This window comes from Cyprinus carpio, chromosome A16, assembly GCF_018340385.1.
Source record: "Cyprinus carpio isolate SPL01 chromosome A16, ASM1834038v1, whole genome shotgun sequence".
Classification (NCBI taxonomy): domain Eukaryota; kingdom Metazoa; phylum Chordata; class Actinopteri; order Cypriniformes; family Cyprinidae; genus Cyprinus; species Cyprinus carpio.
Window position 1 is genome coordinate 12,343,463 of NC_056587.1, and position 12,500 is coordinate 12,355,962.

General features: G+C 35.6%; 2 protein-coding genes across 4 annotated transcripts in view; one reads left to right on the top strand and one right to left on the bottom strand.

Moving 5' to 3' along the window:
* Positions 1-485: 485 nt before the first annotated feature.
* LOC109074653 (uncharacterized protein C18orf19 homolog B-like) lies at positions 486-5,772 on the top strand. Its single transcript, XM_042772688.1, has 5 exons — positions 486-629; positions 2,582-3,020; positions 3,976-4,087; positions 4,168-4,527; positions 5,037-5,772. Exons 2-4 carry the CDS (start codon positions 2,617-2,619, stop codon positions 4,486-4,488), a joined length of 837 nt encoding a protein of 278 aa, XP_042628622.1. The 5' UTR covers positions 486-629; positions 2,582-2,616; the 3' UTR covers positions 4,489-4,527; positions 5,037-5,772.
* A 4,166-nt stretch (positions 5,773-9,938) lies between these two features.
* LOC109110868 (low-density lipoprotein receptor class A domain-containing protein 4-like) overlaps positions 9,939-12,500 on the bottom strand; it is a 50,438-nt gene continuing 47,876 nt past the window's right edge. For all 3 annotated transcript variants that reach the window (XM_042772690.1, XM_042772689.1, XM_019123813.2), the window contains one exon: positions 9,939-11,603. In XM_042772690.1, the coding sequence (XP_042628624.1) occupies positions 11,052-11,603 (552 nt within the window). In that variant the 3' untranslated portion in view covers positions 9,939-11,051. The remainder of the gene's footprint in view (positions 11,604-12,500) is intronic.

Sequence of the window (12,500 nt, forward strand, 5' to 3'; positions counted from 1 at the left end):
GAAAAATAATCTACAAATTCTGAAGCAGCAAACTTTGCAAAACACAAAACTTGTCACTGCCAAAACTTTTGGCCACGACTGTACAGTACAACTCTGATCCGCGTTTCCCCCATTTTACCTCCATCTAGTGGAGACAAAACATAACTGCAGTTCCAGTTAAACGTTAAATTGCAGTTTTATTTTTATATAAGAATTAAAAAAAGAAAGAAAAAAAGAATAAAATCCAGAGGAATTTATGATAGAGTAAAATAGGATAATAATAATAATAATAATAATAATAATAATAAATACAATAGAACATATCTTTGAAATTTTCTTTTTTATTGTTATATTTTGAATGCTTTATTTAGTAACAATTCACCCAACAAATGCAAAAATAGACTGTAAAAAAAGATACAAAATAATAACAACTACAAAAGTTGGGAAAAAGGTGGGTGGATAAAAGTTCTTGAACCTAAACTGAGCGCTCATACCTGACTTCCAAATGACTACGCTTCCCATAATGCCGCGCGCAGCCGCTCCATGTGGATATGGCTGGGTAACGTGCGTGTACATGGCACATGCCTGCTGAGGTACGGAGCGCTGCGAGGACTCTCCTTTAACCCACAGCAGACCTTCGAGAGGTGAATGTAAGTTTCCACGCTGTTTCTAACAAACTATTTCTAACTATTTCTACCAGCTGATACAGTTGGTGTTGTTTTAGCTGTTCTGGCTGTGTCTGATCCTGTAGGGCTGGCAAAGCAGAGTGTGTTGAAGTTCGGGGCCCTGTTAACTTGAGCTCTAGTGATTTTAGTTCTGTAAACGTATGTCTGTCCTCTAAAGCAACCCCAGTGTCATACATAGAAGACCAACATATAATCATAAAGTTGAGAGCAAACTGGTCTTACTTCATAAATATAAGATGTCAGGAATTTAGCCCTGAACTTCTGGTGGATTAAATGTGTTGAAACTCTTGTGACTGAAAAGACCTCTGTATTCATATAACATAATGTTATGAAACTAACCAAAGTGCTGAGAATTTAGTTTTTCAGCTAAGATGCTTGGTATTTTTCTTAGGAGTTGAGAAACATGTCAAAATTGTACTGAAAGCCTATTACGTTTGAAGAAATTTTAAGGGAATATTGTCAACACTGCAAAAATTATAAACGGAGTCAATAGTCAAATTTAGCTGACTGGTTAAAACTAACCTAAATAATCTGTGGAATTCCAGTACTTTGTCTTTAACCTGATCGGTCTGGTGGATGACCTGACCGATGGCCGATGGCATGTTTAATATGCTCAACCTGTGACTTTTGAATCATTATCAATGTCTAACTAACAATAATCATATAAAGTTAACTTGAACATTTTTATAACATGTTTTAAGTTGCATAGCAATAAACTAAAGCAGATTTTTTTCCCACTTCTTTTTTTTTTTTAATTCTACTAAATAAAAAAGCTTTTATCTTCATCAAAGGAGCTACACTTTGAACACTTTACAGCATGATCTTGAAGTACTTCCCAAGTATTCTTGGCTCTAGTTGGCTGCTTTTAATTCATTATTCATGATATGTTTCTTATGCACATCAAAGCTGCATTTATTTGATAAAAAAAAAAAAAAAAGTAATATTGTAAAAAATCATTACGATGTAAAATAATGTTTTTCTATTTTAATATACATTAAAATCTAATTTATTCCTGTGATGCAAAGCTGAATTTTCAGCATCATTACTCCAGTCTTCAGTGTAACAAGATCATTCAGAAATAACTAATATGTTGATTTATTATCAGTGCTGGAAACTTTTGTGCTGCTTAATATTTTTTTGGAACCTGTGATATTTTTTTCAGGATTCTCTGATGAATAAAAAGTTAAAAAGAAGAGCATTTATTTTAAATAGAAATAATTTCTAACAATATACACTACAGTTCAAAAGTTTGAGGTCAGTACATTTTTATTTCTTTCTTTTTTTTTTTAGAAAGAAATTATAACTTTTATTAAGCAAGGATGTGTTCAATTAAAAAGAAGTGCTAGCAAAGATTTATATTGTTAGAAAACATTTATATTTTGAATAAATGCTGTTCTTTTAAACTTTTTTTATTCATCAAAGCATTCTGAAAAAAGCTCACAGGTTCCAAAAAAATATTTGGCAGCACAACTGTTGCCAACACTGATAATTCTAATAATAAATCAGCATATTAGAATGATTTCTGAAGGATCATGTGACACTATATAATGGAGTAATGGCTGATGGAAATTCAGCATTGCATCACAGAAATAAATTATATTTTAAAGGATATTAAAATAGAAACTAACAATAGAATTTTATATTGTAATAACATTTTGCAAGATTACTGTTTTTTTTTTTTCAGTATTTTTGATCAAATAAATACAGACTTGATGAGCATAAGAGACTACTTTACAAAACATTACAAGCCTTGCTGATCCCAAACTTTTGACCGGTAATGTGTATGTATCTGTATGTGTGTTAAAAATGAAAAATTTTAAAGTAATTCATACTTTTGTATTTTCCAGACTAATCAGCAAGATGTTAATAATTTGGGTGTAATTGTTATTTGACACTGACCTCTTTGGGTTGTCCAGGTCCTGTAGGTGGCACTCTGTAGGTGGAGGAGGTGATGCAGCGGATGTGGGCTCCAGTGACGGTGCGGCGTGTGGTCCTGCTGCGCTCCGTGTGCCTGGGTCTCACCTGGGATAAGGGTGAGCTTCCTGTGACCGTCCGGACCTCACGCTACTTCAGTTGCACTAATGTCACAAAGACGAAGGAGGGCCACAAAACGTCCACGGAGGAAAAAACTCCATTAAACCCTCCGCAGAGTCTAGCTGGGACTGAGGGTCTTTATAAGGCAGATACAGGGTCTGCCCCTCAGAATAAGGGTGACATCGACCCTCTGCAGGACAAGTCTATCGGGCTCTTTCAGAGATTTAAAAAGACATTTAAACAGTATGGTAAAGTCATGGTGCCTGTGCACATCGTCACGTCCACTGTGTGGTTTGGGAGCTTTTATTATGCTGCAATGAAGTAAGTGAACATCAGCATTCTGCTCAGTAACGCACCCTTTGACAAAAAAACAAAAAACAATGACGAGTGCTAAGTTCTATTTTAAAATGTTCTTTCACTGTTTTTACTTGTTCAGCTTGTCAGTTCTTGTTCTGATTTTTTTTTCCAGTCCTTTTATTTTGACATTGATGTCTTAAGAATTTAGGATTACTTCTATATTTAATTTTGTATTTTAATAATTACTATTCTTGGGTCTTGATGTTTTACAAAGTTGGCCTTTTGTAAGCATGAACCTTAAAAAGCCACATTTTTTAAAAATTAAATGGACAGTTAATTAGGGATAATTCTGCTGTTAAATTCTGTCGATAAATGGCCAACACTATTTTCTCCATTACATAAAAAATATAACACTATAAACTAAAATCAGTCATTTTAAAAGATGCAGCTGAATATAGGCATCACAATATAATAATGTACAGTATGAAAAGTGAATTCATTTGCTAAAGATTACATTTAACTGTTATTAAATTATTAGTGCTTTTAAAGATTAACTTTAAGTGATGTGAATGACAACAGCTGTAATGTAAATGTTGAAATTGATTAAATTCACAGATAACCAATATAGTACCAATATATTGTGCTTTATGAATATGATGTATAATGTATGTGCATCATCATGCATGTTGGTACATAATGGGTTTTAAAAGTTTTGAATTCAGTAGACTACATGAATTGAGGTGCTTCAAAGATCAAGGCTTACAGATCATGCGTACTGGCATGAAGTGAGGCTGGCAGGGAGGTTGAGTTTTAGCAGATAAAGTCCGTCTGAGCTTCAGCAGGTCGGACGAGCTTTAGCAGTGTCATCTCGACAGTCAGCTACTTCTATACAAACAGCACTTGAAGGTCAAAAAAAGCAAATCGTCTCTCTCTTGTAAAGGTACATGAGTGCCATGTTAATGTTCTGCGTACTCCACAGAGGGGTGAATCTGGTCCCGTTTTTGGAGTTCATCGGTTTACCGGATTGGATGGTGGGAATTTTGCAGGATTCCCAGGGTGCTTATGCACTCACAGCCTATGCAATGTATAAGGTATATAAACAAAACCTAAGATTATTTGACATGGATTTAAAATATATATGTGCATTATTTGATCACTTTGTCTATCACAGCTCGCTACTCCTGCACGATACACAGTTACACTGGGTGGCACGTCCCTGTCTGTACAGTACCTCCGCAAACATGGATACCTCTCCACCCCTCCACCTGTTAAAGAGTACATTCAAGACAAAATGGGGGAGACCAAGGAACGACTGACTGAAAAAATGGAGGAGACGAAAGAGAGGTTTTCAGAGAAGATGGAGGAAACCAAAGAATTGCTCTCAGAACGAATGGAGGAGACCAAAGAGCGCTTCTCTGAGAGAAAAGACAAGTTTTCTGAAAAACTGCAGGAGACGAAAGACAAAATTACTTTTCGTAAGAAAGCCGACTAGGCTGCATGGCAATGGGAAGAGAAACATCATTAAAAACTTGTAAGCCTGCTGTGGATGTTTCACACAATCAATAATCGCTGTCACAAGGTATTTGGTGTTGACTTAAAGGGATAGTTCAGCTGAAAATAATTAACCTTCTCCTGCAGAACACAAAAGAAGATATTTTGAAAAATGTTTTTTGGCCATATAATGCAAGTCAGTCAAGTCCAATTCAACTTTGGACCCCACTGACTTTAATTGTATTGACAAAAAAAGAATTTTGTGTTCATACAGGTTTAAAATGACATGAGAGTGAGTAAATGATGACAGAATTTTCATTTTTGGGTGAACTATCCCTTTTTAATGATGCGTTTCTAAATGAAGATCACCTCAGACCAAGGCGGCAGACAGCGCACCCTGTTTGTTTTCTTTATTTTATAAATGCACAAAGTTTTGTTGTTATTATGTGTGTATACACATAAAAGTAGACCCTTTTATAGATTTGATTGATGTATTGCTCTTATCTGTACGATCAAAACTGAACGTTTTGTAATTTAAGTTATTTTCAGTGTTATCAGGAGAAGATGCCACAAAAAGCATATCCACGTTTGTCGACCCCAGAGGGTTAAGGAATGTTCACACACAAGAACCATCATCATGTCGAAATGGTTTCCATGCACTTAAATCTGCAAGTTGAGTGTTTTGGAGAGAAGCAAACTTGAACTAGCATAATACTAGAATTATATTAATCCAAAATCATGTTAATTGTGTTTGTGTGAATGTATTTTACTACAACTGTTTTAAGTATTAAAAGTATTTCTACTTGATATCCATTTTGATATATATATATTTTTGAATGTATGCATTTGTTATTTGAATTCTTGTGCATGTTGCCTACAGTCATCTAGACTGAACAATGTCTTGAATTGTACTGTGTGTTTATGGAGTATCTGGACTGCTTAAAACTCAATGGGTAATAAAGACAATTGATTGGCCACTTTTTAGCCCACTCAAAATGCATTACTATACTGAAGCTGCTAGTTTTTAATAGTCGGAACACAAATCACCTTAATATGCCAGTGTTCATTGAGAGAATAAAATTGTTGATATGAAATCACCTACAGGATATTATTTTACCTAAAGTAAAAATGAAAGTATTAGACACATCAGCAACTGGTACTTTTAGTTTATTAGTTAACTGCAGTTGGACAACAGCAGAAGTACAAGCATAAAAGTTTGACTATAACAGTGATTAGAGCAACATGTTTTGATTACTTTTTCCGAAAAAAAAAAAAAAAAGTATTACAGTAACAGACCTTATGCTTGTAACCTATTACATCACACTGATTTAAATAAAAAATATGTACATGTGCATGTATATAAAACGTCCACACACATGAACATACGGAGTAACACAAGCCGGGGGAAAATGTCTGATATTGTGTTGCTTTCTAATGCTGAATGTCTATTTTCAGACACTAGTCTAAACCTTTTCAGTTGTGTTAGTTCTCTGTGCTTGTGCAAGAAAGAAAAGCATCAAAAGCATCTTGGTACATTGCTCAAAACGTCACTGCTGTTAGTCAGGTGCTTGTAGTCAAAAATGGCATCGCTATGTACATTATCTTCAGGTATATAACTATAGACATGCGAATACAAGCTACTGTACAGTGGAGCACCAGCACATAAATATCTGCAATTTAAAATCATTTTTTTGCTCCTATACACCACATACACAAGAATGTCTGAAATACAGTATATAACAAAAATAAGAATGTTAAAACTACATCTCTCATTTGGTTCATTATTAAACTTGCAAAGACAGGAAGCACAACACAGGGTGGCATGAAAAGTCATGTACATGTTGGGATTAAAATGAACACTTGTTTTAAGCAAAACTGTCATATCACGATGCCGCATTTTTTTCCCACCCGTGAGTGGGAGTCTGGCATTGGTAACTACATATTCCATGTTTCCATAAACTGGATTCCAATTTATAACTAGTTAAAATTAAAATGGTTTTCTACAGAAGCCGGTTTCCACCACGGGATATTTTTCTCACAATACAGCGCAGAATTCTATTTAATTATGAATTATTCTCATACTTCTAAGTTTACACCTTGCAGTTTTTTTTTTAAATCTCAGAATTATTTGCTTACGTATTATTATTATTAATAATTTTCCATCAAGGAATAAAAAAAAAAAGGCAGACAAAAACTGACACTTGATTTCATAGTTCTGTTTTTTCTTCTTCTGGCAATTGTGCATTAATATTTAACAATTCTGACTTTTTTCCACATAATTGCTCAGAATTGTGAGATATAAGCTCAGAATTGCGAGATCAAAAGTTGCAATTACATACATACACACACACACACACACACACACATATATTCATCTTGTGGTGGAAACAGGTTTTCTGATTACAAACTAGTTGAATAAATTCCTTTGTGTGCATGTGTGTATATTTGTGCCTTTTGTTGTTGGGGCAGTGAACTCTTAAGTTCAGTATTTTCATAATAAAGCATCCTTCTGTTAATGAACTTCCTTGTTTGCCAAAATAATAATAATAATAATAATAATAATAATAATAATAATAATAATATTATTATTATTATTATTATTATTATTATTATTATTATTAATAATAATAAGGGAAAAAAAAAACTGAACTGTAGGCATTTACAAATCCATTGCCACCATGTTAAAATCTTTATATCAGCTATAAATTGTTACATTATTAACAATGTCTTTTTTGTGGTTTCTACCCATTGGGTAGGATATGTGCATACAGACTAACTTTATTTACAGCACCTTACAAATAAACGCAAAAACAAAACAAAACAAAACAAAAAACAACATTACACAGAAGAAGAAAGCACCATTGGAAGTGAGGCACAGCTAAGGTGGGAACTTTAAGAGTGCAAGTGGGTTCCTACATTGCTCAAAAAAAACAACAACACGATCGATAGGCACAGATTCAGCTCGAGTAACATGCAAACTCCTTGGACAGTAGAAAACGTCAGAAAGCTCTTCCTTTAAGACAGAAACAAATTGTGGTGATTATTTACCAGGATGGTGCAAGGATGGAGGATGGACAGACAGGCAAAACAAAAAGTGCAGAAGAAGAGAAGCAGCATAACAGCAGCAGCAATGGCGGGAGCAGCAAACTAATGAAAGCACTGAAAATGGCCAGTGAAAAGATAAGACACAGTAACAAAGATACAAAAAAATCTCTTAAATCCAATACAGTTCTGATTGCAGTGACATTGTGCTCTCGCTCTTTGTAGTCTTGGTTCATTTTCGCAGATGGTCTGAGAGGAACATCTCATCTCAGGCTCTGCAATATGTTTCTGAAGTTATGAGTTTTTAAAGTCTGTGCTTGAAAGACGAGCATCTAGACACCATTCAAGTGACTCTACTATTCTATATCTAGCTGAGCTGGTGGAATTCTAGAATTCCAATTCTAGCCATTTTGATGGGAAGCTAGAGTTATAAAAGTGATGGGATTCTAGAATTATTGTTATTTTATAATTTTTGGGTTATTACATTCTAAATCCGCTAAAAATCAGCTAGAATCTAAATGTGATAGGATTCTAGAATTCTAAAATCTAGCCTACAATCCCTGGCAAAAATGATAGCATATATATTTATATACAGTAATTAAACAATTTTTAATGTTATTGTTTAATAATATTATAATATTCTGGCTTTGTGAAACAAACAAATTAAATTATTTTAATTAATAGCTAATGGTCTTCTACATCAAGTACAGGAAAAAAAAAATGAAATCACTATTTTGGATTTCTTTTCTTTTCTTTTTTCAGGAAAGACATAACTTAATCAGCCAACAAACATTCTAGATCTCAATCTGACTGAAAAAGCATGGTGGAATTTTTTTTTTTTTCAATTTGTTTGTGAAAGTTGGAACCAGCTTAATGGAGAATATTGTTTTATTAGTAAAGCGCGTGTCTCAGATAATTCAGGTGGTCATTAATTTGAGTTCATGTTTCAAGAAACCAGAATGTTCAGCTATTAAACAAAAATAGTTTTGTGATTCGTTTATTTGCCATAAAGTAAAAATAAATAAATTAAAAAAATAAATCTGTGTGAATATCCTCGAAGTGTGGTTATTCCATCATTTTTGCCAGAGGTTGAAACTGCTAGGATTTAAAAATTCCAAATCAAGTCCAGTTGCTGTGGTTCTACTATTCTAAATATAGAAGAGGAGAGTGTTTATTTAGTCTGGTATGGAGCACATAGGTCCAAATGGCATAATTTCTGTCCATTTAAAAAAATAAAAAATCCCACGAGTAGAGAAAATAAAAATAAAGCCAACTAACACAGACATGAAATAAAAGCATTCAAACACATTTTGATTGGCTGACTCTAACATTCAGAGTACAAATAGAGTAGCTTATAAAGGTGAGTGTTGCTTTTGAAACTTTTTTTGACCATAATCCCCAGTGAACAAAACTAAACTTAAAAGTATTTAAAAAAAAAATTTCACCATGGCCCTTTCACATGTCCTTCTGTCATTGACAGATTCAGTGGTGACTAAAAACAGGGGCTCAGTCTTCAGTCTCCTTATTAAAGGGATGTGTGTGCACTAACTGGTAAGAGTCTTTGGGCTTTCTTCTAGATTCTCTCTCTACCTCTGGACCAGATTCAAGAGCAACATCCTATATCTGGGCCTAAACGATTGTGATCAACTACACCCAAGCTTAACCTGAATGCAGAGAGCCGCTCTGAAGTGTACGGATCTTAGATTTCCTGACTGTATATCTACGTGGCAAATAAGAGGAACACATATGGACAGGAAGAGAGTTCAGTGTTCAGGACTGGTGCGTGCTGGGCAGGAGCTGGTGTCAGGGTCAGGTTCACTCTGGTCGGTGTCAGAGTGAAAGCAAAGGCAACAGGACAGAGGATTGCTGGGTAAAAATAGGTATTTTCAAAAAATGCCCATCACATTAGCCCTTGACTTCACCACATTTTAAACCTGATTAATTCTTGTTGGGGACTAGATTATAATCATGCAAAACAATTCTTTGAACACACTGGCATTTTGATTAGAAGATTTAGCCAATGAATGTCTAGGTTCTGGTATCAGCTGTAAGGTGGAGGTGGAAAATGTGGACAATTAGTGACTGATGGGTTATGTCAAAAAAACAAAAAACAAACAAACCGGAACTGGATTATTTTAAAGGATCATTCGGTTTATCAGTTTTGACTCAAAAACAAAAGTGCAAAAAGGCATGAAATGGTAAACTTAAAATCATGATTTTTTTTGGACAGACTCCCAATGAGGGAAAAAATCCATTAAAACCCATAATAAAATCCTATATATATATATATATATATATATATATATATATATATATATATATATATATATATATATATATATATATATATATATATATATATATATATATAAAATCCTATATAATCATATTTAAGATAATATAATAGTTTCTTACTAATGTCTTTAAGAAAATAATTAAATGTCTGATTTTTTCTCCCTTTATATAAACATTTTAAAATCAATATAGAATATTAAAAATAATAATAATAAAAAAAAAAGAGATAATGAGAATCAGGTTGGAGACCTTCATAGAAAAAGCATATCTCATAACATGTCAAACCTGTTCAGATCTCTTAGTGAAGTGAGGATTTTTTAAGCAAAATGACAACCGTGCCACCAGCCAACTGACCTCAGATCAGCTGGAGTCTGTGAAAGCGGCTGAAAGTGTCAGTGGTGAGGATAGATGAGAGTAGAGCAGACTCTCTGTATTCTGTGCCTCTTTTAGATCAAGGTTATTTTAGGCTGGATCAGAGATTTTTCTTGTGCTGAAGACAGACAAGATCACTTCCCTCCGGTAGAAAGCTCGCACTGAAGCATATGATCGGAGCTACACGAAAACGACAGTACAAACAGTAAACACATAGATCACCCCTCCTCCCCACTACCCCATTTCCAAATTTCTCTGATTAACCTCAACAATAGTGCAAAGTTCAGAAAAGGGTTTTGATTTAAATGTATAACAAGTCTTTAAGACAGTCAACGCCCCTATGACACCTTCCGCATAAACCTTGGCACTAGGATTTGGATTTTAACCCTTTTTCGCATTTGTTTTGTTCATGCTGCACAGATCTCGGTCTTTAAATTAAAAAAAAATAATAATAATCCACACAGCTAGTATATCACGTGTGGGTTGGGCAGGAGGTGGGGATTCAAGAGGAATACAACAATAAAACCAACAAGAACAAGAACAACAACAAAAAGCCTGTCTTGTGCGCGAATAAATTTCTCTAAATTTGTCGGCTATACATAAGTAATACAGAGCAATAAAGGTGGGAGACTCCAGGCAGTGCATAAACCCCAGTTTTAGCGCAGCTGGTCTGAGAAAACAAATGTGATGTTTTCTTTCATAAGCTAAGCTCCATATTGTTATTAAAAAAAAAAACATACACATGGTTTAACTTTTCAAGCGCTGTTGTGCACAGGAGTGTCTAGAGGGAGAACCCATTCCCTTTATGGGTGGAGAGTGATCGCAATTGCCCAAACGTGTGCTAGTCCCACCCCCTCACACTAGCTCCTCCCTTTGTTGACCTTTGCTCAGTGCTATTGTGCTCTCTGGCCTGTTTAAATCTGTCCGGCCTCTGGGTGGAGTCTGCACAGTGACGGGGATGGGTGGGTTATTGCTGTGCTGGTGGAGGTAAAGTACAACGCCCGACTGCTGCCCAATTACTTGACTGTAAGCGGGCGGAGGGCCCTCCATGCGTCCATGGGTACTGGAGCTTGCCGCGCTGATCCCAGAGTTGCTACTGGGAGGCCGCGGCCCACCGCCACCCCCTGAACTGTGCATGTCAATGAGGTCGCTGTCGAAGATGGTCCGGTTAGGCGGGGCGCGTACCGACTCTCGGTTGAGCTCGAGCTGCTGTTCGGGATCTCTTAGCTGCAGTGTGCAGGGACCCTGGTATGGTGGTGGCTCCTCTCCGTCCGACAGCGAGATGGTGGGCGGCAGATCGATCTCATGCTGCAGGTACGGGTATGTAGGCTGGAAACGTCTGAAGCGGTTGTGCTGCATGAAAGTGGGTGCGGTGAAGCGGTCCCTTGGCTGAGGAGCATACACCACCTGCAGAGGAGAAGAGAGTGGATGCAAGAAATAAAATGAGAACATGTCATCTTACCTAAAGGATCCATTAAAGAGCCATGAAATGCTAGTATGCAAAACTCAATGCCACAATGGTGGTAGTTCCTTGCAGGGTTGTCCCTTGTAGGGTTTGAACCTACAACCTTACAGTTACCAGCCTAGATCTTTGATAACTTGGGTATAATTTAATACATGCAGTTTTATTCGTGGATATAAAACGTTATGGCAGTTTTCTGTTTTTCATAGCTGTCCATTCCAAGGAAAACACGATTTGTGTTTAATGATTTGTTTGCAAAATCCCTCAATTTACTGTGTGGCATTTTACATGTTTAAGGTGCCCCTTTTATACCATTTCAAATAATAAAAAAAAAGCCGAAATCTCAGGGAGTTTAATGCGGGATTCACAAAACGCTTGGTCTTGAAACATGGCTCAGTCTCCAGTTTTTTTTATTTGGACCAGCTGGCTCCACTGAATCACAACCTGTAAGTATGATAAATAATAGATGTTAATATTTTCTATTGACCGTTCAAAATATGGAACTATGGCAATGGGCGTATTGTTTCTGACATGCGCTGTACGTGATAGACCAATCACAACAGACTGGGCCATCTGACCAATCAGAGCACAGTAGGCTCACTGAAAGAAGGGGTTTCATTTGAGAATTGTTGGAAAATGAGGTGATATTAAATGCATATTTTGAGAAAATGGAAGCGTTTTTTGACCTTGCATACATGTAAACCTACTGTCTCGTAGGAGACTACCAAAACAATATTAGGAACCTTAAAAATGGCATAATGGGGGCACTTTAATGAACGAATGAATCAATTAAATACAACTCTACTTATTTGTGCATAAAATAAAGATAACAAAATAAAATG

What these genes read in the sequence shown, in the direction of transcription:
- LOC109074653 (XM_042772688.1), top strand. Translation starts at nt 2,617, where the DNA reads ATGCAGCGGATGTGGGCTCCAGTGACGGTGCGGCGTGTGGTCCTGCTG. An exon ending in TTTTATTATGCTGCAATGAA is followed by an intron (nt 3,021 to 3,975) that starts GTAAGTGAACAT and finishes CGTACTCCACAG; the next exon opens with AGGGGTGAATCTGGTCCCGT. An exon ending in CAGCCTATGCAATGTATAAG is followed by an intron (nt 4,088 to 4,167) that starts GTATATAAACAA and finishes TGTCTATCACAG; the next exon opens with CTCGCTACTCCTGCACGATA.